At 27.0% G+C, this 26,301-nt stretch overlaps 4 protein-coding genes and 1 long non-coding RNA gene across 9 annotated transcripts; 1 reads left to right on the top strand and 4 right to left on the bottom strand.

Moving 5' to 3' along the window:
* Nucleotides 1-37: 37 nt before the first annotated feature.
* Nucleotides 38-4,972, bottom strand: LOC122720260 (ejaculatory bulb-specific protein 3-like). Of its 2 annotated transcripts, XM_043946843.1 has the most exons (3): nt 4,542-4,972; nt 3,281-3,494; nt 38-149 (listed from the first exon to the last, which is right to left on the bottom strand). In XM_043946843.1, exons 1-2 carry the CDS (start codon nt 4,732-4,734, stop codon nt 3,301-3,303), a joined length of 387 nt encoding a protein of 128 aa, XP_043802778.1. In that variant the 5' UTR covers nt 4,735-4,972; the 3' UTR covers nt 38-149; nt 3,281-3,300. The 2 variants fall into 2 exon arrangements, with proteins under 2 accessions (XP_043802778.1, XP_043802777.1); XM_043946842.1 differs by lacking the exon at nt 38-149 and having other exon boundaries at nt 3,195-3,494; nt 4,542-4,971.
* A 1,005-nt stretch (nt 4,973-5,977) lies between these two features.
* Nucleotides 5,978-12,298, bottom strand: LOC122720256 (protein sneaky-like). Its single transcript, XM_043946835.1, has 6 exons — nt 11,279-12,298; nt 9,615-9,830; nt 8,871-9,172; nt 8,525-8,712; nt 7,238-7,764; nt 5,978-6,940 (listed from the first exon to the last, which is right to left on the bottom strand). The coding sequence occupies exons 1-6, from the start codon at nt 11,558-11,560 to the stop codon at nt 6,293-6,295; spliced, it is 2,163 nt and encodes a 720-aa protein (XP_043802770.1). The 5' UTR covers nt 11,561-12,298; the 3' UTR covers nt 5,978-6,292.
* Nucleotides 12,299-12,840: 542 nt separating this feature from the next.
* LOC122720259 (ejaculatory bulb-specific protein 3-like) lies at nt 12,841-13,943 on the bottom strand. The gene is made up of 2 exons (XM_043946840.1): nt 13,740-13,943; nt 12,841-13,216 (listed from the first exon to the last, which is right to left on the bottom strand). The coding sequence occupies exons 1-2, from the start codon at nt 13,936-13,938 to the stop codon at nt 13,020-13,022; spliced, it is 396 nt and encodes a 131-aa protein (XP_043802775.1). The 5' UTR covers nt 13,939-13,943; the 3' UTR covers nt 12,841-13,019.
* Nucleotides 13,944-21,134: 7,191 nt separating this feature from the next.
* Nucleotides 21,135-25,017, bottom strand: LOC122720257 (transcriptional adapter 2B). Of its 4 annotated transcripts, none has more exons than XM_043946838.1 (10): nt 24,881-25,017; nt 24,694-24,791; nt 24,182-24,241; nt 23,961-24,102; nt 23,581-23,798; nt 23,268-23,497; nt 22,959-23,181; nt 22,287-22,336; nt 21,802-22,165; nt 21,135-21,508 (listed from the first exon to the last, which is right to left on the bottom strand). In XM_043946838.1, exons 1-10 carry the CDS (start codon nt 24,885-24,887, stop codon nt 21,404-21,406), a joined length of 1,497 nt encoding a protein of 498 aa, XP_043802773.1. In that variant the 5' UTR covers nt 24,888-25,017; the 3' UTR covers nt 21,135-21,403. The 4 variants fall into 4 exon arrangements, with proteins under 4 accessions (XP_043802773.1, XP_043802771.1, XP_043802772.1 ...); XM_043946837.1 differs by having other exon boundaries at nt 21,136-21,508; nt 22,959-23,190; XM_043946836.1 differs by lacking the exon at nt 24,881-25,017 and having other exon boundaries at nt 22,959-23,190; nt 24,694-24,816.
* On the top strand, nt 24,333-25,824 carry LOC122720261. The gene is made up of 4 exons (XR_006347734.1): nt 24,333-24,766; nt 24,834-25,365; nt 25,544-25,669; nt 25,763-25,824. It is a non-coding gene; the product is annotated as an uncharacterized LOC122720261 (long non-coding RNA).
* Nucleotides 25,825-26,301: the final 477 nt, after the last annotated feature.

Genomic DNA, 26,301 nt, shown 5'->3' with positions numbered 1-26,301 from the left:
ACGAGATAAGGAAAGGAGGATAATTATCCAGATTAAGAAACACCTCGACGATTTTTATGAAATCGTTTTTATCAAGATCAATATTTTTTTCCACATTATGGAAATGTTAATGCATTCGTGTGGCATTTTCGAAGAATCGATTCCAGAGGCTGAAACAAAAATTGATGCATCGGTTTAAGGTTTATTTATTAAGTTAGAAGCGTTATTAAATTTTTGCATTAGACGAAGACAAGAATAGAGTGGAATGGCGGTGTAACGGAGATAAATTACTTTATTCCTATCCATCGTTTAATTCAAATTTTTATTCTTTTTTAATTTTTTAATTCTTTTTATCTTTGCAATCGAATCCTTTCAAATTTAAAATTTTCAAGATATTTGTATATGTGAAATTATAACACGTTATTATTTTAATTTAGATCAATCAATATCAATTCGATAAAAGATTGTTTTATTCTTCCACGAATTGCCAATATATTACAAGTATTGATATTTTTCTCAATGAATGATACGAATTTATATTAAAGATTTCCTCTTCTATATATCTTGATTCAAGTTTTTGTTAACATGTCATAGGCCGAAATATTAATTGTTGTTCCAATTCTTCCGATGATATATGATTCTCTTCTTGAAACTCTGACGAAAATCATTTTTTTCTTTTTACGATCTTTAGACCGAAACCATTTCTATTTCTCGACATCTCTTTTTGACGAGTTTCTGCTTGTACAATCTTTCATACAATTTAATTTTCAATTTTTTAAAAATTACACTTTATTTTCTTTAAATTTATAAAACATTTTCTAATCAATTATTTCAAAGTTATCCTACTTATTCATCCTATAAAACTTTTTATTGAGATCAATCATCGACACAAAAATCAAATTCATCTACTACCAAACTGTAACTGTACAAAAGCAATTTATTAAATTCTGAATCATTAATCTTCATCACCTCCTAAAGTCTAGAATCCACGAAATGAAATATTCGATTCACAATCAGCTTAATCAGTGAACAGTTCGATTCACTTCCCCCTTTTTGTTCAACGAAATTCAACCCTCTCACGGCTTAGACACGTTCACGAAACATGATTTATATCGGCCTAATAGTTTCACGATGGTTCCCAAGCCAGCTTTCCAGAGGAGCCCATAATCCTTTTTATTACCTCAAAGACGTTTCACGGATGACGGGTCTATCTATGTGGAATTCAGGTATCATGCATCTAAAAAAGCTGGAGCCGGCAATAAAGTGTCCCGAAGAGTTCATAAAAGTCGCCGCTTTCACTGAAAACGCGCTCTCTTGTCTATTCGACAACAGCCACCGCGAGGCCATTAACTTTTACCTACACGCGATCCATCGGCTGTGTGTCGTGAACGCAATTTCCAGTATGTACCCTCTCTCTTTTTTCTTCTTCCTTTTCTTTCTTTTTTTTCTTTTTTTTTCACCTCTTTGTTTCTAGTCACGCGTCCGTTACACACTTGTCTTCCTCTTCTGTTTTTTCCTTCTTTTTTCTTTCTTTTTTCTTTTTTTCCTTTCTTTCTTTTTTTTTTTTTTTATTATTATTCTCTTCTTTTCTTTTCCCTTTGTTCCCTTTGGAAATCTTGGACTTCTAAGAAAGCAGCAAAGGATTGTGAGTCCTAGGGATTTGACCACCCACGTGGTTACGGAGGCTTTACAGCCTCCTTGAATGTCCGGATACGGGATATTTTCGGTAACTTTAAACCACAAAATGTAGCACGAGATTATACTACAATGTTCTCCTTTCCTTTTCGCCTTTTCTTTTCGAAAGACGCGGGGGGGGGGGGGAGTGATAGGGTAAACGGTAGCAGTAGGAAGCTGCTACGGATTACGTATTCGTTACGGGAGGAAAAGAGAGAGGAAGAGAATTGGATAAGATAATTCTTCTTTCTTTTTTTTGACTCAAACAGTTCTTTTCTCCTAATTAAAAGAATTACGTAAAATTTTAATAGTCTTCCTTTTGTGACAAGTTTTCGAGAAAACTGAACGTTAAATGTAAAATTTAGAAATGTATCGATGTCTGAAAAAGAATATAAGATATACAAGTGCGTTGTTTTGAATAATACGTATAGTATATTGTATATAAATTTTTTCAAATAAATAAGAACGAGATGTTTTTACATTATTTGATATACGAGTGCAAAACGATGAAATTTATCTCAAATACTTTTTGATGTTTTAAAAAAAAAAAATCTAAAAATAATCTTTCTCGTGAGAATGATTTTTAAAAATTTTCCATCCATCGTTCGCGTAGAAATCGAGCATGGAAATTACATAATGCGTAAAGTCCTCAACTTGAACAAAGATAGATTTTTCTTCTTTTCACGGTCCAGTGATCGATAAAGTAACGAGACAGGAAAAATCACGTAGGCAATTGAATCGATCGTTTTCATTATCGTAACAGGCGTGCGATTGATCGCAAATTATAGCTTGGTCATGCTCTACCTATTATTAATCAATTTGAGTAATACAAAGCTGTGTACATAACGTGATAAGGAACACAATGCAATTGCAATTTCTTGGATAAAATCTCTTGTCAAGGATCTCAATCGAGTTACAACTTGGCTGTTTCTTTCACGCAAGAAAAAAGACTGTTATTCATCGTGTCAAAGATCGTATGATGAATATAGATGAATTTCAAAGAGTAATGAAAAATTCAAGCATTCGTTTCTTCTTTGGACTCTTCAACTCATTATTACTATATATTAGTTGATTCCATTTTTACTTGGAATTGGATCCTGTCTTTCTATTCGAAGTTGATAAATTAGTTGGGGATTCATTAATCACTTTGTTTCGAATTAATTGCTGTTTCTGACTTGTAATACATTGTATTTGCTAATCGTATGCAAATTACTATGAATTCGAAATTTTGCGAGAGAACAGTTTTTCGCTTAATTATGACTAATAAATAAGTCTTTAAAATTTTTTAAAGACTTTTTAAAGTTACTTTAGTTAATAATTTCTTGAATAAAATAATATTATATTTGTCAATGGAAGATTGTTTGTTCCTTTAATGCAATCTTTTCCTTGGAAAATTCTTTTAATGTTATCAATAATTTTTTACATATTTATAAATTCCAAATCTATATTGTTATTCGAATTTGGAATATAATTATATTACAATATATTAATAAAATTATATTGAAAATTGTGTTCACCTATAAACTTTAAATTTAGTCATTTATTTTTGAACAGACTTACAGATTGATAAAATTGATTATTTCATTATGCAACAATCTAATTATTAGTAAAAATTAAAAGAAAATACCATTGAATTGCGAGGTTAATTTAATCAGTTTCTTCTTTAACCCGATTCTGAAGATAATGTTGCCTATAAGCTCCTGTTGGATCATATTTTGCTTCGAGAAGAACCCATATTTCTGGTTTATTATCGATCAAGAATTGCACAACTTTATCGGCAATTTCTTTCTGTTTTTCACTGCAAGGTGAACACTCGTTCTCCAAAGCATCGGGCAGATTTTCTGTAATTTTAATCAAAAATTATTTACACGTTAATAAGATAAACTTCAATTATAATATCAAATATAATTTAATAAATAAACTTGTTTAATAAACTGATATCTTTCGTACAACAACTTTTCTCTTCTATTTTTTCTATTCCACAAAAATCGGGAATGCAAAATCAGGAAAATTTTGTGGCTGGAAATAGAATAAAAACAATAAGATTTTTCGTTGGAGGCGATCGAGAAAATTTTCTTCGAGAAAAAAAAAAAAAAAAAAGAATATGAAAATCGATCGAATGTATCGTCCTCGAATTTAGCATCCCTTTTTCAAGTTGATCGCTTCCTTCGAGTCGAAAATATTCGTGGCAAAGAATCAAGCGGATAAATTCTATGCACGAATAATTGTAACACGCGAGGATCATTTTTTCCGGCTAGGAAAGAACACCGATTTAATGTGGCGGCCTTGCTTCTCGGGAATAGTAACTACGCTCATAAAATTGCGGTCGGCCGTGAAACGGCGGCGTTCTGAACATCAGTAGAATATGCATACGAGCATATGCGAACGTATCGTAATTGACTCGTTCAACATTACATCCGAGCGTAGGTACGTTGTAACGACTTTCGCGATGATGCTCTGAAACGACACTGCTGCGGTTTTTCTCTTTCCTCGAACCGTAGTGAACCCCTTTTATTCCCCATCTTTACTCCTTCCCTTCTTTTTTGCGGTTTTAACAAAATTACGATCGTAATTAATATTATTAGACACGGTTGTCAAAATATTCGAAGGGGAAAGAATAAAAGAAATATTATTTTACCTCCAAGCTTTTTTTTTTTTTTTTTTAGAATGTTTAGAAAATGAATGAGCACCACTTTTGTCTTAGATACTATTTTCATTTTTATATGTAATGTCTGTAAAAAATAACGATATAATAATTTGATTAAATTAATTGCTTATTAAGAAGATTAACTTTTTAAGAGGATTTAAAATTTGTTCTTCCAAAGTTATTAATTTATTACAGAATTATATATAGCTATGATATAAATTATACAAAATTTCTTGCTTACTCTTAAGTTCAGCAGCGTCGGGGGTGCACGGGCCTTGATCCAGCAAACAGTTCACGTACCCGTTCAAAAGTCTCTCGGTGTTGAGGACAACATCGATGTCGACGTTGTCGTACTTCGTCGTGTATTTGTCTTCTGAGAATACTTCACCGAGCAGGAAGCAAACAGCCACGAGAGCAATCAGTATAGTCTTCATCTTGGGGAGAGAGATTCACCGTTGTTGACTTTTTCGATTACTGAACGTTGAGCTCGTTAGCGTGGAGATCTTATATATATATGTATATTTCGTTGCATGGCTCGTTAGTTGCACGAATTACTTATCATACCAAAGGAAATTGTATCTACTACGTAATTCGTTAGGAAAAATGCGCACGAAAGGGTCATTTCCTCTTGAATGCCGAGTTTTGATGAATCAAGCGATTCATTGTATACATTGAATATGAGTTTATTTGAACTTGGAATGGATTATGTCCAATCCATTTTATTATATTTCTGAATATTTTATAATATCGGAATATTAAAATGATAATATTAGATGAAATAATAAAGTTCGAAAATTGCATCTGTCTTCGTAGGAAAAATTAAATTATTAAAAATATTAAAATTATGAAGAGAAGATAATAGAAGGGGTAAAAAGAGGGATAAAAATATGGTGAAACAATGATTAAATTCAATATCCTTCTTCCAAGGGGCATTATTTTTATCGTACATATGTGAACAGAATTTAACCAATTTGCGAAATCTCATGTCCTCGTGTATTCGAGGGGATTCATCGTATAATCGCAACATCCATTTCCTTGAATTACGTGAAATGGATGTAAATCGTTCTGGGACTCGTTATACTTGAGCTAACGTTATCTTGATGCAATGTTGATTTCATGGAAATTTAATAAAGAGGCGCATAACTCCCAGGAATCGACAAACTATTGTATTGTTAAACTAGAAATGATTCTACTTCGAGACATTTTGTATTCCATCCCAGGATCCCGCGTAAATTCAATATGGTAAAATGTACGTTTTAAATTCTCGTTTCTTCTTCATGGAATCTGAGATTTCTTGTCGATGTTGCTACGCGAGATTTATGCGTAGAGATGACCTTACTATCTCCAATGATATAGTAATTTATCTAAAAATAACCAGTGAATAGATTCGTGATTAGTATCGTTAGAGCCTTGAGAAAAAAAAAAATTGGTGCTACGATAAACGTATTTTTAACATAATACGTATTATTAATAATCGAGATTTGTATAAATTTATTGAATTATTAAGTTTTCCTTTGTACTCAAATTTCATTTATTTAATTATAAATCGAATTTATTCTAACTTTTTTTTTTTTTTTATAAAAGTTTGTATTCAATAAAGCTTAATATTAAACATCAGGGCATCTTTTTCATTTTTCATATTTCTCGGAAAATAATTTCTTTTAAAAATATTTCTTATCCTCAGGAATCATTTTTCATCGCTTCTTTTCATTTTCCACTTTCCGGAATTATATTCAACGATTAATATATAACTGACATTCAATTAAAAAAATCACAGTATTAACATATGAATTATTAACATACTTCATCTCCAACTTCTTTCCTTTATCTCTATCATTTTTTTCAAGAAACTTAAATTGATATACTCAACAATACACATATACTATATCCTTGAATATTGAAGATGTACTTCAAATATGAATAACAATTAATATCGTCCTATAAACCAATATCCTCTTTTATATATAATCGATCAAATAAATCATCATAAATCTAGAAATCACTGCGTTGAGTGTCGTATTCTTCCGTCTCCGTGTCAGAGAGCTCTGCGCAAGCGTAGCAAATCCTCCCTACATCCCTCCAACATTCCTCGCAATACAAGAATGGACAACTCGGATTGGGGCAGGGCCGATACCTTGGCCCCTTCCTGGGCTCCGGATCCTCGCAAATCAAACACCTCTCCCTTGCGCATTCGAAGTATCTCAACCATCCAAAACGTTTCGGCCACTTGAGCCTGAGCGCCAACCAGAAATCAATCTCGTACTCCAAACGGCGTGTTCTGGCCATGTTCCTCACCTTGGCCTTCATGAACTTGGCGTGCATAAGCCTTCGCCGTAGAGTCTCGTTGTAGAGGTACAATACCCGCCTCTTCTCCCTTCTTCGATAAAAGAACGAGCAAATGCCGCGACGCATCCTCTGCGTGTATATGGAACCGAAGATGAGAAGGAAGACCAAGAAGAAGGTACCGTAGATCTTGAATATTATGTAGCCAGGAAGTTTCGTGGGTCGTGGTAGGCAAGCCTTGTTCGTTACTACGGTTTTCACCCGTTTCTTCACGTTGAAACCGCGGACCGCGCTTCGAATCAACGACGCGATCACCCCGGTACCTCGGATTTCCAGGCTCAGATCGTGGTGGCCTCTCTGAAAGAAAAGAAATAAAGGCACGTTAGAGGGGTTATGTTATGTTTCTAATTCACAGGAATGTGGATAAAAATTTTTTATTTCAATATATTTCATATTTGAATTAAGGGAATAGAGAACGATCGAAGATCATTCCACTTGATATAAATGTTGGACGAAGTTTGTTCATTGAGTTATATGGAAATACTTCAATTTGTTGTTTTTCAATTAATTATGCATTTCAAAAGCATCTCCTCGATGCGTAATAAATCCAATTCGCATTTAATTAAAGATTACTTCTTAAGATTATCATTTTACCTGAGTATATTCCATGTAAGCGTGCCTTCTGATTATATCCAACACTTCGTAGAATAGCCAATCCAGGATTACAAAAATGGTGACGATGATGAATTCAAGAAGAAGTTTAACCAGCTGACCTATCAAGTGAAGTCCTTCGATTTTGGTCGGTATCGGATGGTAGGGGTCGATGAACTTCCTCTTCTCGAGTTTCTTGAACGGCAACAAAGTCAAACTGCCACGAACTTTCCTTCTCGCGTCTATTCTCCGGAAATAAGACGTCACGTAGACGTTGTCGAATTCGATATCTGATAAATATTTGTCATTGTAACTCAGAGCGTCGAGAATGATCTTCAGGAATATAAACGACAAGCATCTCTTTATGAGGGTCATCACGGACTTGAAAAGTTTCCTTCGTACAGAGAATTCGTGTACAACAGCTTTGGCAGCGTCCTCGGTATCTTGAAGATCCAAAATCACCGGTGGTACTTTCACTTTGTATTGGAGTTTCGCATCTTTCAGGCTCCTGCTGAATTCGTCTCGGGCACCTTTGAAGAATGATCGTCCCGTTGAACTTTAACATAGGAAATCGAGATTCACAAGCTGTGGTTCAAGTGCAATTGACACGTGCAACGTGTCAAAGGAAGAAGAAGAATCTTTCTTAAAAAAGAAAAAAAATAAAATTTTCTTCTTCATCATTCGTTATTTGATCAAATAATTGAATTTATTTGAGCTCAATTTTTTATTTTGATTCGTTCCGCGTGCATAATTTTTTGACAACTATTGATTAATTGTTGAATTTAAATCTGAGGTTCAATCATATCCATTTATAACCATTTATAATCATTGTCAGACACACGTCGTTCAATATTCATTATGGTTTTTATAAATCTTTTTTAATGCCAATATCTATCAATCTATTCTCAGATATCTCTTACAGATATACTGAGAAATGATTGAAGAATTGAAATGTCAGAAAAGATGAAAAATTTTTGAAAAAAAAAAAAATAATAAATGACGTATGCATCTTTTCAAAAAATGGACAGAACGAATCGTGAACAACTTTTAAAAATCAGAAATCAATTTATTTTGCACATTTAGTTATTTTCGAATTTTGGTACATGCATTATTCAATAGAATTTTAATCTTATAAAAAAAAAAAAAAAGATTAAATTTTTCTTCAAATTTTGCTAATTTTCGAAATAATCTAATTATATTGAAATATTTAAAGAAAAAATTAATGTATTCAATTTTTCGATTAATTTTTATGAGATATTAATAAGAAAGTTAAAAGATTTAAATACGTACTTTTTAAAGCGACGTATCCCTCGCCTATACCACTATCGACTTTTCCCTCAGGATCACAGATACTAGAACCACCCAATGCTTGGACCAGATTACAGACGAAAGTCAGCTTCATTGGCCAACATATTAGCCAAGCAACAAATACAGACACTTTCTCGTAACATTTGTCATAAGCGGTGCCAAACATATCCCTAAAAAAATATAAATTTTATACAAATATAAATTCTAATTAACTATATTTATAAATTTAGATATATCGTTGGAAATAATAGAAGAGAATTTTTCGTGCCAAGTATAATAACGAATGACAATTAGACAATTTTATAATTATAATAATTTTTAAACACACCTACATCTTTGTGCACCTCGGCTAAGTTGCTCTTCGCATCGAGCTTCAATCTTCTTCTTATACTTAGCTTCGTACACTTCACCTTCTGATTTGGCACTTTCAACTTTCTTCTCGTGCTTTTCCTCCATTTCTTTGCTTCTTTTTGAATCACCTTGCAACTCGTCTAGATAATCGTTCTCCTCTTTTAACCGTATCATTTCTTCTTCCCCTTCTATTTCTTCGACAACTGGACTCATCAAATCCCTGATCGAAGAGAGGGTGTCTTTTATCTCGCTTGCATCCGCTTTCATAGCATGGATTGCCTTTTAAACAAAGGTAATAATATTAATAAATTTCGTTACAAAAATATACGAAGCAATGAGATTGAATATATATGTATATATGATCTGATTTTTTTACATTAGATATTATTATTATTAATAAAGTTTTATTTATCACAAATATACTAATTATTATCGATGTTAAAAATATACATTCAATGTTATTCAAACTTTATAATATAATGTATTATATTTTATCAATATACGTGTACTTTTATTCGTATTATAAAATTAATTAAATTAACTAACTAATTGTATATTGTAAGATATAATAATAAACATTATTTTTAATTATTAATTTGTTATTATTTACTTATTATTTCTAATAATCATAAAAATCGTATATTATGTATATCATTAAATCAAAGTGTTCAGAATAATTATGAATGTGAGTAAACATGTTATATAAGTATATGTAATGTACCTGTTGGAATGGCTTGAACATTAAATCGAATCTTGTCTTGGTAAGATTGTATGTCAGTTGTGATGTGCATCCAAATGTTCTTATTACTTCCTTAGTGTTAAATAACAAATTAAACAATGGTCCAGCAATTACGTATCCAAAAATCAATGCTCGTAACACGCTTCGTCCAGCTCGTCCAAAAAATGTTGGAATCGTTAAAATGGAAATACATCTCACCTGTTATAATAAAAATAATATTTTTTATGTACATATATTATTTTATATAAATTATTGTATTACATTTTCAACGAAATATTTAACAATATTCTTATAAAATTTATAATTTGATTGAATAGATCATTAAAAATGAATTGAAATAAATTTTCAATTTCTATTTCTTTTTATTTGTCATGCATAAAATTATATGCATAGAATAATATATAAAATAGTCGATGGAAAAATATTGTGTATATAAATATCAATCATAATATATCAATCAAATTAAAAATACATGTGATACATTTAATCGTAATTGATTCAACTGATGAATAATATAATTATTGCAACTTATATAACGACATTGCTAAATGTTTGTTATCGTTTAACACATTATAATGTGTGCTAATAATAAAATAAGCGAGCAAATCATTAGAATATCTTATAAAACACGTTATTGCAACACTTATATCAATTTCATAGAATCATATACATTAATCACAATTGCATAAGAAATAAATATTTTCGCGACAAAACTCTATCAATTAGATTAACATATAAAAGATGGATAAAATTTGATCGGAATTTTTCTTTATAATTATATAAAAATTTGTATCTCTTATGCAAAAAAAAAAAAAGAAAAAAGAGAAAAATAATTATGAAAAATAATTGTGATTGTTAATTTCAAAAATAAAATTGAATTCACTATTTTAATTTTAATGTTATTTTGCGTTACATAAATTAATCATGTATTTAACAAAAAAAATATTTATTAGAAAAACAAAATTAATGTTTGCTATTAGATATTATTAAAAAAAAAAAATTAAGAATCAAAAATTTATCATTCACGCGTTATTCTTGCAATTAGAATTTTTATAAAGAATTTTTTAATTAATTTGATTTAAAATGTTTAAACACATAATACACGAAATGATCTTGCTATTTGCTTTTGTTTTAATGCAAAATTAAATCGTTTATAATTTAAGAAATAAATTCTTATCTGACAATTTTACATATCAGTTTGTTTCGAATCTTCTAAAGTTGTCTCAAGAATATTATAATACCTTGTGTGCACTTTCTCCATTTATCTTTTCTGTTTATCTTTTTCCCCAAATATTTTTTTTGTTATCTAATAATAATAATAAGAAAAGAGTTAAGGCACAAAATAATTGTTATATAAATTATTTTATATATTTAATTTTACTAAATAAATATAAATAAATTATATTTAATAAATATCTAAATTAATATTTAAATTCAATAACAATAAAAATTATAAATTTTATTTCCACATTAGAGCTTTCATGATTTCGCGTTTGTAATGAAAATAAAAATAAAATTTAATCAATTCTTTAAAATTTAATTAAAATTTTCCTCTCCTTAAATTAAATATTTTAATATCTTTTAGTTTTATGTTAGAACATTGATCAAATTATTTTTCATTGAAAACTGAACGTGTTAATAATCACCTGAATCGAAACAGCACATCCAATCGATAACATCAAAATCAGAATACCACCGAGACACACGGTGGTATATGCGTCGAATTGTAAATCAACGATAATGAGTTCGTACAAAAGAACACCCATAAAAAAGCCAAGAAGGAAACCGATTATGGCACGTGAGGTCTTGTGAGTGCCTATCGGGTCGAAAGTAATGTTAAACAAAGTTGGGAAATGCTCTTGGTAATGCTTGAAAAAATTCTTCTTGAATTTCTCCACTCGTAGACCGATAATCGTTACATTCTCCATTCTTGGTATTTTTTTTTTTTTTTTTTATTTTGCGTGGAAAAGTTCAACTTCCAATATTCTGCGTAATCAATTTGTGCAACTCATGTGCGACGCGACATATAGTCGCCTTATTGGTTAGAGAAGAAATCCTTGACATATATTTTCGAGTCCTTACTTTACTTTCACCTTCTCCAAAGTTCTTGTTAATTATCAGAGTCAAACACCTTGTCTCTCTAAAGTCGAGGAATTTCAACAGGATTTGTTTTTGACAAATACATATATCGAGGAGAAAAATTCGTATTTTGTAACTTTTAGTGCAGTGTAGGAGGGAAGAAATTTTCTATTGGATAATCTCATTTCAAAAATAAATTGCTGTTTTTTTTTTTTTTTTTTGACAAATGAATTAACGATCTTCTATTATTCTTCTTCTATTTTCAATTTCCATTTTGATTTCCAATTTCCAAGCGGTTAATTATGGCAATTGAGAATTATGGAGATTAAATTTATCGCTGAATAATGAAATATTGAACTTTGCTTTGGCTACGGGAGAAAGTTTAAACTTTGAAAAGGAAATACACGATATTCGTGTATACTATTCAAATATAGTATTGCATAATACGATTAACGATTTATAAGGGAAAGTTTTTGTAGAAAATAAAAGATAGATAGAAAAAAATATGAATATTGAAAATGAGATACAAAAAATGAAGATTTCTTTCTGCACTTAAATTGCAAGATATTATTATTTTTAAGAATATTTTTAAATTCATGATTTCATCGATGATCAGTTAATATTATTGTAAAATATAATTTAACCTTAATTTTATTCTAAATATCATCTATATGTAAATTAAAATTTCAATCATTTAATTATATGAAATATTTATAAAAAATATTTTAATAAAAAATTATCTGATCATTTGAAAAAAATCACGGCTAAAAAATTAAATTACTTATGCATTCTAATGCTATGATAACTTTGTAAATACTTTGTAATGAGACTTCTTCTGTCAGTAAACATTAGACACGAGGAAAATAGAGGACTTTATATCGAAATTGAATTATTAAAATTACAAAGATCGCTTTCAAAATTATATAATCAGTCGTCGTTCGATATTTCTTACCGGTTTTAAAATGATACGATGGATGACCATATATCACACGATGAATACGAAATAATGCTTTTTTTTTTCGTGCATGAAATTGAAAACAGGAAAACGAATTTAAAATTTTATCACGTCTGGTCAACTGATCCCCCTCGTCGAAATTTTTTTTTTTTTTTTTCAAAAACAAACAGTTCATAAATTCACAAAAGACGATTTTATTCCTGTTATAAACTTACACTAATTGTCACGTCGAGATTGTTTTCCGCTTCTTTCATATTTACTACAACTGCTTATTATATCGTCTACATATATTAATCAAGATTTTGAATAATTTTTATAAATGAATCTTCAATGATGATTCTCAATTTATTGAATTAAACATTAATGCCGAGCTTCTTCGCTTCTTCCTCGAATTTGACTCTATACTTCTTGTCTGGGTCGTATTTGTTGGCAAGGGCATCCCACAATTCTGGCTTATTCTCGACCAAGAACTTGATCACTTTCTTGATCACGTCTCGTTGCTTCTCAGAGCATTTTTTGCAATCGGTGGCCAGAGCGTCAGGCAAGACTCCTAAAAAATGGAATTATTAATTAGAGAAAAATAATATCAAAATGAAATATATGATATATGTGAGATTATTAAATTAATAAGCTATATTATATTCTACTATGTTTTTATATAAAAAACTCTGTTATGTTTTAACCCTGTATAATTTTATATTATGTGTGACTTAAAAATTGACATCTTTTTTCTAAATTTTATTCATCATTATATATTGTATTATTTATTATTACATCGTCAAGCCATAATACCAAATGATTTATTTGCAATAATCGATAATTATTTGAAATATTAGGAAACATATAAACATTAAAAAATTCGAATCAATCAAATAAATAATATCCATTAAATAATAAAACTAATCAAATAAAATTATAAATTAAAAAAGTTAAAAAAATATAATATAAATTTCTAAGAAATTTCAAAATTTATCATACTTCTTATAGTTTGTTAAATACAATTTGATTTTCTTCTTTTTTTCTTTTGTTTTTTGTTTTTCTTTATAAAATAAATAAGATTTTGTTATACGTACGTTTGAGTTCATTTCCTTCTGCTGTGCATCTTCCTTCATCCATCAAACACTTGAAGTAATTGTTCAACAAACGATCACTATGCAGAATTTCGTCCACATTAATATTGTCAAATTTAGTTGTATATACAGGTTCGTCTGGACGAGCAGCCACGAGGACAATGGCCGCCATAAGGACCAAACAAACTATTGAGACCTTCATGATTGCTATTAAGAAATTAAGAGTTACAATTAAAAACACTTTTATAAATCCAAATCAAGGCATCCAAACATTAAAAAATAAAAACTATTTTTTCCTGAAACACCATTTGAAAATTTAATATAAAAAAACATAATAAATTCGAGATTAAACAAAATTTATATTTTAAAATTAATTTTGAAAAATCTAACACAAGATTAAAATAAATTTATAACGTAATTAGATTCGTTACGATAATCTATATATTAAATGATGAATCCTTACATTTGCTGTATAAATTGATCGATATTCAAAGATAATTAAAGAATTTATGAAGTAATTCATACTTTGTAGACGCGCGAAACACTCACCTGGACGTGTTAGCTGCTATTAGTTGTACGATTGTAAAAGTCCTCTGGCTCATGGCACTTATATATGTCCGCTTACTGGTGGTAGGATTAATCGTGGAGGTCCATAATGGTCGAAGGTGGGAACAATGACGACCGAACTCTACCTGGAATACTCATACTGTACTTTTACCTTCGTTTTATTCGAACTTCTGGAAATATTTGATTTTTTATTATTACGCATTTTAATGAATTTTTTTATTATTACACATTTTTATCGTACTTGATTAATCAATGTGACAATGTATCCGTATTTACTTCTAGTTTCCATTCATGCAAAATATATTAGTGTTTTTTTTTTTCTTATAGGAAATTGAATAATTAAAGAAGAGGAAATAGCGTGAAATAATAATATTTTGTTTTTTATTCTTGAGCTTAATATCAAAAATTTGAACAAATAAAAAGACCAAATAGGAAATATAGAATAGAATATGAATATAAATATATGAATTTTTTTACTTTTTTTTTTATTTTTATTTAAATATGAGGTATTAATTAATCATAGTTATAAAAACTTCTCTTAAATAATAAGATATAAGAAAATTTTATTATATTATTAAGAATACGATTTATTTGTTTTCTGCAATCTATTAATAATTTATAATAATTTATTCTTTTTTTAACATATTTAATATTTAATTTTAAACTTATATATTCTACCATTTTTTTTTATGACGATTGTTGGAAGATCATAATAATTAAAAGTGTATACTTAACATAACGAAAGAATGTAAGAGAACGTAAGAAAAACATTAAAAGTCTTTTTATTTCTATTTTCTTCCGTCACATTGAGAAACAAAATATTCGAATAATATGTTAATTTGATTTCGATATTGCGTTCAGTTTTTTACTTAATTAAATCTTTAACAAGAATGAAGAAAAAAGTTAAGAAATTTTATATTTTTTCTTATATATATCACTGAGTAAGATTACATTATGAAAATGATCATTAATTACGTAATATCTAGTGTAACACAAATTCAATTAGATAAATTTAAATATGTTTAAAAAATTATAATTTTAAAATTAATTCACATTGTGATATTTTTATTGCATATATTTTTTCAATTTATATTTTATTCACGGTATAATAACCGCAAATAAAAAGTATTCATAAAAACTTGCTCTTCAACTTCTAGTTAATCTGTTTATTATGCTTAAAACTAGATTTGAAAATAAAAACCATGATTTTATATGATTACGCATTAAATTAAAAGATATATTGCTTCCTTAGTTTTATTTTTCATGTTGTATTTTAAACTAAGTGTGAATAATTAAAGTAATTATAACTATTTAAAAAATTTGTTATTAAAATTATTAATTATATCTTAGAATATTCGTACAATATATAATAAGTGTTATGTAATATCTTAAAATAATTTTCTGTTAATAATTTTCTGTCAGAATAAAACAATAACAATTAATTTGAAAACATTAAATACGAAATATAAAATCAAAATATTATGAATTTAATTTTAATAAAAATATTAAACTATTAATATAAAAATATTATAACAAATAAAAACACGTGTTATAAAAATAATTTGTATTTAAAAACATGCTAATCTAATTCTGAGTTCAAAGTTATTTTTCTCTTCAACAAATAAACTGAAAATAAACTATATTTTTAAGCCAATCTTTTTTATTTTGTGCAATAGAATTAGAAAAACAGATTTCATTTCTAAAAAAACAAGATAAATTATTTTTTATTCTTCTATAAACATTTATTTATTTATTTTTGAATTTCATCACTATGAAAATTATTTTATTTATCCGATAATCTTATCCTATGTTAATTCAATCATTTAAATAATTCTGTCATAAATATCTTTATGTATTTATTTCTAGAACTTTCATTCAACGAACACTGTCAGAAATTGAAATAAACAGATAAATGCGAGATCTCGTGTATGATAATAATATTAGAATGTTTTATTCACTCTCCGAGAGAGGAATTTATTATCAGAATTTCATGGAATAGATGAAAAAATGTTATATTAAACAATCAATATTACTAAATAAAAGTAACATGATATTGAAACAATTTAAAGGAAATAATATCAAAATAAATTTATAAAACATGGAACGTATTCTGTAATTCTAGACTATAATTTCAACAGTGATTCATTTAAAAATAATTATTGAAAAGAATGTCTTTAATGAAAAATATTCTTGAAGAATGTATGTAAATGTGTTATGATATAAATTTTTATCAGGATGAACAATTACAATAATTATAGTGATAATAATCATTATAAGTAAAAAATTTTTAATTAATTGATTTTTATTTTATGAATCATCATTTTTATCCATATATCACCATAATTAATGTATTTTTTATTTTTCTTAAAGAATATAAGATTGATATAAGAATATAAGATAATGATGTCATATTTTCGCATAAAAAAATAAAAAAAAGCAATATAAAATATATTATATTTATGAATCAGTGATATATTTTTCTTATTTTCTTCTTGAATTTTTCTTTTTTAATTTTAATAAAAAATTGTATTTATTTTGAATTGATATTTTGTTTTTTAAAATTATATAATATATTTTTTTTTATTTCACTATATAATTTGAAAAATATTTATTAATATTAATGTTTTAATAAATTCAAATAATTAACCGAAAATAGTATCGGTTAAAAAAACAAAAAAAGAAAATACTTTTTTAACATATAATATATAAATACGAATATTGTTCTCAAGTGATTTAAAAAAAAAGAAGAATAAGATTTAAATTATTTTCATGAAAAATGAAAAAATTACAATATTTATACAATTATAACGTAAATAAAAAGATTAAAAAATGCAAAAAAAATATTTAAATTATCAACGAAGGACGTATAAAATGAAAAAAAACGAAGTTACAAAGACGTCAGAAACTTTAATTCAAGGAAGTTCACGATTTCTAACATGACGCATTATACGACACTCGTTCGATCGTGATCCTTTATGCGAAACATAGGTTACACTGGCAATTATAATAATAAATTATTCTAATTGCGATATTAACTTTACATATCACGTACCGAAGATCGTGTGAATAATACGTATAAGGTTGAAATTTTAAAATTTAATTTTTATGTTAATATAGTTGAATTGAATAGTATAATAAAAAGGAAGACTGCTTAGAAACCATTAAAAGAAATGTTTTCGAAGTTAATCAAGGTCTTAGAAATTGCAGATATTTGATTACAGATATCTTTCTATTGCATAACAATTGATAATTTGATAATTAAGAATATAAAATCATGTAATTATCCAAAGTATATATAATATATTGCATAAAGTTGTAATATTTGTATATTTTAATTTAACATTCAAATATATCAATATGAAATTATATTCGATAATTGTGATAAAAGTTAATAATTTTTTTACTATCATATTTTATATTTTACTTATGTGATAAATATTATGAATTGAAGATACGTGAAAAATTAAAGATTAAATCTTTAAATTGTAAAAGAAAAATTGTGTAACGATGTTTTTTTTAGAAAATTTAAAAGGTAAGATTTACATTAAAATCAAAAGAAACGTTCATAAGTCTAGGAATTGACCGGAGTAAATGTTTGCTTGAACAGCGAAGAAAAAGATGTTTTCTGTGTAATTCTGACTCATCCTAATACTTACTAAATATTATTTAAACAATTCATCTTCAAATATATTCATATTATAAGTAATCCTCGTAATAAAAAAAATACGCAAAAAATAATTAGTTTACAAAAAAATATATTATAGAAATTAAAAATATTCTGATAATATTTATATATAATACTGTAAGATAGATACATATATAATATACATATATTTGCTATCTTGTTTTAATAAAAAAATCTAAAAAAGAATGATAAAAATATCATATATCGATATATTAAATAACCGCATATTTAATCATTTTTAATATTATTTTAAATATTTATTTAAATAATAAAATAAAATTTGATGAAAGAGATAATTTATCAACAAATATTATTCAGCAAAATTTAAAAAAAATTAATCATTTCGAGATTATGATATATGAGAAAAGGATAATTTAAGGAATAATTTAAAAAATGGTACGAAATTAATAGAAACATAATTTTAAGGGAAAATACCTATTGTACAGTTTATTTTATACATTCAACGACTGTTTGATTCAAGTACAAGAAAGCATTTCGCTTTGAAATATTAATTCTTCCATTACTTCTAGAACAATGAGGAGTAACAAACTCGTTGTTTGTTATACAAATACATTCCAGAATAGAAATCCTATTGAATTCTTCAAAACATTTCGAATCCTTATAACCATTACACTCACTCTTCAATTAATGATCACATTCATCTTTTTTTAACCAAAAACTTTCACATTTCATCATTTTTCGATATGGAATAAAAAAAACAATGCAAATTTATCCCCTAAATTTTATAAACGACAGTGCGCTTGTGAATTTGTTATAAAGGTCACCGAAATGTTTTTATATTGAACTTTATTTTCTTGAACTTTTTAAATTACTATATCTTTAAGTAACTACAGGAAGGCGTATCGTTCTCTTCGTTCGAGATAACATTGTTTATGTTCATTCATTTGAACAATCTATTCTTAATGGACCATTTCTTATAGAAATATTACAGTCAAACGACGGATAAATCGATCCGTGCAAATTATCACCAACGATTAGGAATCATAAAAAAAAAAAAAAGAAAGCCGAAGAAAAAAAACAACTTAAAAAATTTTCAAAATATTTGATTTATAAAAAATATGCATCGAAAGCGTCTTAAAAGTATGTGGAAGTCCCAAATGAAGCAACAAATAAAATTCAAATTATTATGAACAAAGAATATAATCATGCAATGAAAAACAGAACATAGCAATTAATTTTTAAGTTGTTTCCCAAATAAGTAAATAAAAAAAAAAAATAAATAAATAGAATAAGTTTTCAAAAAAGCGTCTATCGAAGAATGATTATGCCCTTTCGTGGAAATTTAGGGCAGAAAATAGAATTATATTGAACAAAAGGGATAATAGTCTTCTACTCTCCATAAAAAATATGAGCAGCTATTTCCCTATTTTGTTATCTAACTAGTGCTTAAGCAATATACCACAAGTTATTAATTATTAATTATGAATTATGAATATTTCATTTAGAAATGAAAAGTATTTTTTAAGACTTCTTTTTCTTTTTTTATACATATGATTTTTTTTATAATTACTTACAATTGTAAGCAGTTTCTTTTTTTATTTATATACATATATATTTATATGTATATATATATTTATATTTATGTATATATGTGTATATATATATATATACACATTACAATATATATACACATACATATATATATATTTTTCACATTTTTTTATATCTATATAATGATACTAGATAAAATTTTTATTTTAATCTCTCGCACGAATGTAAGCCATTTTCGAAATTTTAATAAGCGGGGATTATTGGAAATATTGAATTATATTAAAGCAAAAGATTAATCTTTTTTTCTATTTTCTTTGTTTTAATTTTTCAAATATTTGAAAATTTATAATCAAATTAATTCTGCTATTTTTCAAAGCTTTCAGCTTATACTAAATAAAAGCTGTTAGCATACATCAAAGAGTTTTCTCAGAAGTGCATTAAGAATGCACAAATTTAGTATAAATATTACTCCTCTTTTTTTTATTTTCTAATAGTTTTAAAATTATAGATAATTATTATTAGAAGCAATGGAAAATAATTGATTTTCCTAAAACGTTAAAGTGTCTTTTTCTGCAATACATGTTTGGCTCAGAACACCACCAATATCACACAATATGCTTAACGCATCATTAGGTTATGCCGCCATTACTTTTGTGCTTTAAAAGTAGTATCACTAAGAAGGTACTATTTTTCGTTCATATTTACAAATATTACACAGGCAACAGATAAATTACCTAATATCATATTATCTTCATGGTAATAACAAATGTCCTCTTATAACCTGCTCTTTGTACCATCCTTTATCAATAAGGAATATTCTTTAAGTTATTTAAAGAATCTATGGAATAAAATGTATTTGTTTGCGCGTAAAATCATGCATGCGAAAAACGTTTAGGATTTTTTTTAATGGACAAATTTTTAAGAATACGAAGAAATATCTGTGTCATTACGCGTGTGTATGTATACATGTGTACAGTTTAAGAACATTATACTTATTATTAAACTAGAAATATTCAATACTTTCATGAGAAAATCTCAGCTATATAAATATTTTAAAATGCCTTTTATTTAAATATTTTAACACGTATTCTGCCAGAAACTTTCAAATACTATTACATAAAATATCAATTGATGATAAGTTCCCGGATGGATACGTTTCAATCATTTAAATGTTGTATTAAACAACGATCTATAAATCTCGACTTCTTCCTTCGTTTCCTTATTGTCAAGTATGGTAACAAATCACATTTGAAACAGATAGAAAAGAGCATGTGCAATTAATAGTCTATACAAGAAAATATTATAGTGGAAGAATTAATTGAGCAATATGTTCATGGCTCTATAAAGGCAGTGTAAGAGATATATTTTCTCGATAAGAAGTGTTAAATAATTCCTAATGTAACATTAAAAGTCAAACAGAAGTTTAAGATAACAACATTAAAATAAAGTACAGAAGCGCACGGAAGTATTTTGCACGATACGGTGATAATAATTTAATATTTGAATTTTTAAAAAGTAATCAACAATATTGATAATTGACGGTCAGATTGTTATAAACGACGTAATAATTTAATAAAAACAATAAAACTTAATAAAAATTTTTTCAAATAATTACTTTTCGGATAATCTAAATTAGTTTATAATGAAATAAAGAAGTTAATCAAAACATTTTTTTATCGTTCTTAACAATTTATCCGCCAATACATTTATTTAAATATTTATCATTTAAACAAAAAATAAAGAATGTCTTTGCATATTAAATTATATACACACGCATTCTCTCTCTACCTGCCCTATATATGTTAATTAAATCAGACTCAAACTTTAATTAAATCTAGGACTTAGTTTGCAAAATAAAAGGTGACTTAGAATGGAAATGGTCGTTAATTTTTTACATGTTTAATCAATTGGCCGCGATCCAGCCATTTGCTACCAGATAATGTAATATCTTACTCTCTGGTTCCGATTGAGGTACAACGCCTGATCTTCTATTACCATTTAGATATTCCTGCAAACATAAAATTTTTATTTGTATAATATACAGAACATGATAAATGTTATTTTCTAAAATCTATCCATAACAATTTTTTTTGATATCAAATAAAATTTACTATTTGATGTCTCTTAAACAAAATTCCTAAAAATAAAATTGCTAGAAAAAAATATAAAAATTTCTTTATTTATTTATAGTAATCATATATAACTGAATATATCAATTTTTGCAAGAATATGGTATTTATTTAAACAGAAAATAATTTTATTATTTATTACTTAAAATAATTTATTTATATAAAAACTTACTTGCAACAACAATGTCTTTTGTGTTAAATACTGTGTTGGCTTCAGATCAAGTTGAAGACATAAGGATTTTTCTTGTTTTGTCAATAGATGAGCTGCTGCTTCCATTTCTATATCTCGTTCCTCTGAGTCTCCCGCTGTTGTGCAAGATTTTCCAGAAGTTGTCGCAGTATAATTTTTTTCTGCGGCAGAACTGGAGCTGGTAGAATGCTGGCTGGAAGAATTTGGATTGTTATCCGGCTCCGCCCACTGATTGGCTAGAGTCGTCATCCGATTGGGATTGGTTTGATTGATTGAGAAGCTGCTGCTGGGTAAGTCTTTTGCAATGTACTTTCGGTCGGTGGAAGAGTAACTTTTTTCTTCTTCTCTATATATAATAAAAACACAAATTTATCTTTAAATTATCTATATATATATATAATGCTTAATATATATAATTATATCAAATTAAATTTATTGCAATAGTAAATTTTAGAATAATTTTGTACCTTTTTTTTGAGGTGTGGCGGTGTATTGGTGTGGACGGCCCACTGCTGCCCTAAGTGAAATGCAAACTGATACAATCTGTTCACAAATGCCTGGCAACACGCACCACAAACAATGGAATTAGTTAAATGAGAAGCAAAAGCTAGTGTATACAGTATAATATAGACTCTGATATTCAAATCATAATTATTAATATCAATAGTAAAATAATTTATTATTTGTATTAATTACATATAAATTTTTGAATAACATATTTATATTATAAATATGTAAAATAATCAATGTAAATATGAAATAATATAAAACTATAACAAATAAATATATTAAGAAATTCGTTTTATTTTAAAATAACAATTATTTCAATATTTATTTTCATAGAATATATTTAAAATTACAAACATAAAATTGTAAAAAAAAAATATATTTTAAATAACATTTAATAAGTCCAAAAGTTCTACTAGCTTTTACGAATATGTACTAAAATATACTTTAAAGTTAAATAGATATACCTAATATATATTTTATACAATAAAGTATAAAATAAAAGGTATATCATTATAAAAAAAAAAAAAAAAAAAAAAAGAAAAGAAAAGAAAAAAAAAAGAAAAGAAAAAAAATTCAATTGCCATTGCAATGTGGAAAAAATTAACAAATATATGAATACCAATACTTACAGATTTTTTTTCATTCCAATGATCTACAGTATCATTTTGTCCCTGAGTTTGTGCCATCACTTGTTCGAAATGAGCGCATTCTTCATGTCTTGTAATACCATGTTCTCGATAACGAAATAATTCTGAAAGACGTAACCGTAATTCTCTTTCCCTTTCAAGATTTGTTAAAAATTGTTCATATTCCTGTGCCGTGTAAAACTGTGCAAATACTCTTGTTCTATCTCTAAATTCCCTATAATATATTTAACAGATTTATTATCAAAACATTGTACAAAACAAAATATTATTTTTATTCAATATTAAACATACTTTTCCTCTTTTGATTGTTTTTTCTTTATTGTTTTATCTTTCCTAGATGAAGCAAAAAATGCAGAAACAAGCTGATAATCGCGTACAACTCTTTTTCGTCGCGCTCTCTCTCTTAAATTATTAGTATACATGTCAACTTGTGCAAGTTTAAGTGCTATATCCAAATCATCATCTTCTGCTGGATTTAAAAATAAAGAAGAAACAAGTGATTCTGCTTCATGATTGTAATCCTGTAGAGAAGATTTCAATAGTATAACAATAATGTGTTGTTATATATTTGTTGTGAAACAAATATTTTTAATTTAAAATATACCCTTTCAAAATCATCTCGTTGTGGCATGTATCCCAATTGTGCAGCTTCTTCTGGAGTAATATCCAAAGGTGGTAATCGAGATGTGAGATCAGGTGATAGAGGTCCATGATCTGACTTAGTTTGATCTGTAATATTTGGTTTGTAGCTTTCTGTAGGAGGCCATGTATGTTTTCCAATATTTCCATCAAGATACCTAGCAATATATTCTTCTTTTGCTTCTGTAGATAAAAATAAATTATGTATATATAGAAAATAATTTTTCATATATTAATTTTTTTTAAATTTATTTATTAAATAATCATAGCTTTGTAAAATTATATTTCTTTTTGTTAAAATTATATAATATTATTTAATGCAAGAAGTTACAACAAATGGCGTACCTTCTGGCGTACGTGTTTCAATATGTTTACTAATATCTTCCCAATTTCCAAAACCAAATTGTTCAATGGCATCCAAAAGTCTAAGTTGTTCTCTAGCAGTCCAGTTTCCCCTACCATTAAATATGCTAATGGTACCAGAATCCTATAAAATATAAAAATTCATTAATTTTTTAATCAAAAGAATAACTTTTTTATATTTAAAAATATAATTCAGTATATACCATAAACTGATAAGAGTGGTCATTTTTATGTGGTCCAATTTCAGCTCCAGCGGAAAAACACTGTTAAATTTAAAAAATATTATTCTTTTTCTAATAAAAGGTATTTATGAATAATTTTTTCTAATAAAATATCTTTATATATTTATAAATAATTTATTTTAAAATAGTATTTCATTTATATTATAAAGAATCATAATATTTTTAAAATGATATATTTTTTTTTTCATTTTGTTTTAAAATTTTGACATTTTTGCATCAAATAGAATTGATATACGTATACATGTATCACCACGTGATTAGAAGTTTCATTCAGTCGAGTAGTAGTATAATATAATAATTTCAGAACAACTTGTCGACAAAAAAAGAGTGGGGACTAAAAAAGGAATCTCAACACGCAAAATCCAGTAAAGTTAGAAGGATAGACGAAGATGTGACAGAGATCAGTAAGGGAGGACAGAGGGGGAAAAGGAGACGTGAACACGTGATCAAGAACAAGCATTCGCTCGTCTCACCTGCAAACAGAGGTCGAAATCTGGGCATTCTACACATCTTACACGTAAACCCGAGATGTCCTCTTGACAATAGGTGCAGTTGTATTTAGCATACAAATCTGAAATCGACGATTCGTAATACATTTTACCTCTGATTATAGTTTGTCGAGTGGCAATCGGTATTCCCTTTGTCGATGTAAATACATACCCGCCATTATTGTCCTGCAGGGTTCTTCCAGAACGATCCGGATGACGTCACCGCATGCCAGAAACCCATAAGTTTATCACGTACACTGAACGTGTAAGCTTGACCCCATTTTTTCCGCGAAATCGTATGAAAACGCGGAAAAATCGTGATGCGTCCTTCTGGACGCTCTAATTATCGTGTGTAAATTCGTTAAAAATCTCTATGGAAAAAATGTTGTTTACGACTGTTGCGTCGCGAAACGAGTACGCATGCGTTCCTCTCCTACCATTTATGAACTACATTTCAGGTTCGCCAACTGTGCGATAATAAAAGAAAGTTGCATTTTTGTATCGGCGCGAATTTAAATAAATAATTATATTTTAACAACATTCATTTTTTTTTGTTTGTATGAAGTTATAGAGTTGAACATCAATTGAAATGATATAAGATATTAAATAAAGTGATACAAATTAATATAGTCTTGGAAATATCGTAAAATGTTTTGTGTAAGTACATATTTTTACAAATATTTTTTTTATTTATAATAAAAATTAATTTTTTTTCTTATTACATTGTATAAATATATTATGAATTCATTTGAATAAGTTCTATATAATCATTTTTTAATATATCATATATGACTTTATATTATAATTTTTTACATAAAATTATATTTATATTTAGATTACTCGATTAAAATTTTTCCATAAGAATATTATCTTATTAAATCGATCAATTTGTTTGGGACGTCCATATTTAATTGAAGACAAAGCGTTAAGAAATTTGAAATTAAAACAAGCAAAAATGCAGGTCAAATAATTTTAATACGAAATAATGTGAAATATATGAAAAATAAATAGTCGCGTTTATATAATTTATATAAATTATTTTTCATTTATTTAGTGTGAAGATAATGTTCCTGTATTTCTGAAATGCGGTTGGCGAGATAAAATAATATATTGGACAATTTTAGCATTTACTTTATGTAATACAATAATGACATTTAGACAATTGTTAATATTAAGTGAAAAATTTCAGTGATTGTAAAAATTTTTCATAATTAAAAATAAATTGAATATTGATTAATTATTAACTGAATATTGATTAAAGTTATTTAATATAATTTTTATTTGTAATTTTACATATCTTATTATCAATTATTGAATTAATAACATTAGATTTACAATTTTTCATGTTAAATTATTTTTACTTATTGTAAAATTAATATATATGTTTTATATATATATATATATATATATTTTATGATATGTAAAATTATGAAGAAATTTTAAGGCACTTGATGCTCTGCAAATACCAATATGGAAATAAATGTATATTTTTTTTATAATAGTGTATACAGTGTATAAGTGTATAAAGTTTTTGTGTGTGATGAGAATATAAATCAAATAAAAAAATATAAATATAAAACAATAATGTTATAA

This window comes from Apis laboriosa, unplaced genomic scaffold (genome assembly GCF_014066325.1).
Source record: "Apis laboriosa isolate Shangri-la unplaced genomic scaffold, ASM1406632v1 scaffold122_cov146, whole genome shotgun sequence".
In the NCBI taxonomy this organism is placed as follows: domain Eukaryota; kingdom Metazoa; phylum Arthropoda; class Insecta; order Hymenoptera; family Apidae; genus Apis; species Apis laboriosa.
Note: the sequence above shows the minus strand (reverse complement) of the source record. Positions and strands in the feature narration are given on the sequence as shown.

Coding starts and splice junctions, on each gene's coding strand:
- LOC122720260 (XM_043946843.1), bottom strand. CDS start 4,734: ATGAAGACTATACTGATTGCTCTCGTGGCTGTTTGCTTCCTGCTCGGT. Junction 3,495..4,541: donor CGACGCTGCTGAACTTAAGA/GTAAGCAAGAAA, acceptor TTAAAATTACAG/AAAATCTGCCCGATGCTTTG.
- LOC122720256 (XM_043946835.1), bottom strand. CDS start 11,560: ATGGAGAATGTAACGATTATCGGTCTACGAGTGGAGAAATTCAAGAAG. Junction 9,173..9,614: donor TGTTCAAGCCATTCCAACAG/GTACATTACATA, acceptor TTTGTTTAAAAG/GCAATCCATGCTATGAAAGC. Junction 7,765..8,524: donor GGGATACGTCGCTTTAAAAA/GTACGTATTTAA, acceptor CATTCTTCAAAG/GTGCCCGAGACGAATTCAGC.
- LOC122720259 (XM_043946840.1), bottom strand. CDS start 13,938: ATGAAGGTCTCAATAGTTTGTTTGGTCCTTATGGCGGCCATTGTCCTC. Junction 13,217..13,739: donor AGAAGGAAATGAACTCAAAC/GTACGTATAACA, acceptor TCCATTTTTTAG/GAGTCTTGCCTGACGCTCTG.
- LOC122720257 (XM_043946836.1), bottom strand. CDS start 24,816: ATGTATTACGAATCGTCGATTTCAGATTTGTATGCTAAATACAACTGC. Junction 24,242..24,693: donor ATTTCGACCTCTGTTTGCAG/GTGAGACGAGCG, acceptor TAAATTTAACAG/TGTTTTTCCGCTGGAGCTGA. Junction 21,509..21,801: donor AAAAGACATTGTTGTTGCAA/GTAAGTTTTTAT, acceptor TTATGTTTGCAG/GAATATCTAAATGGTAATAG.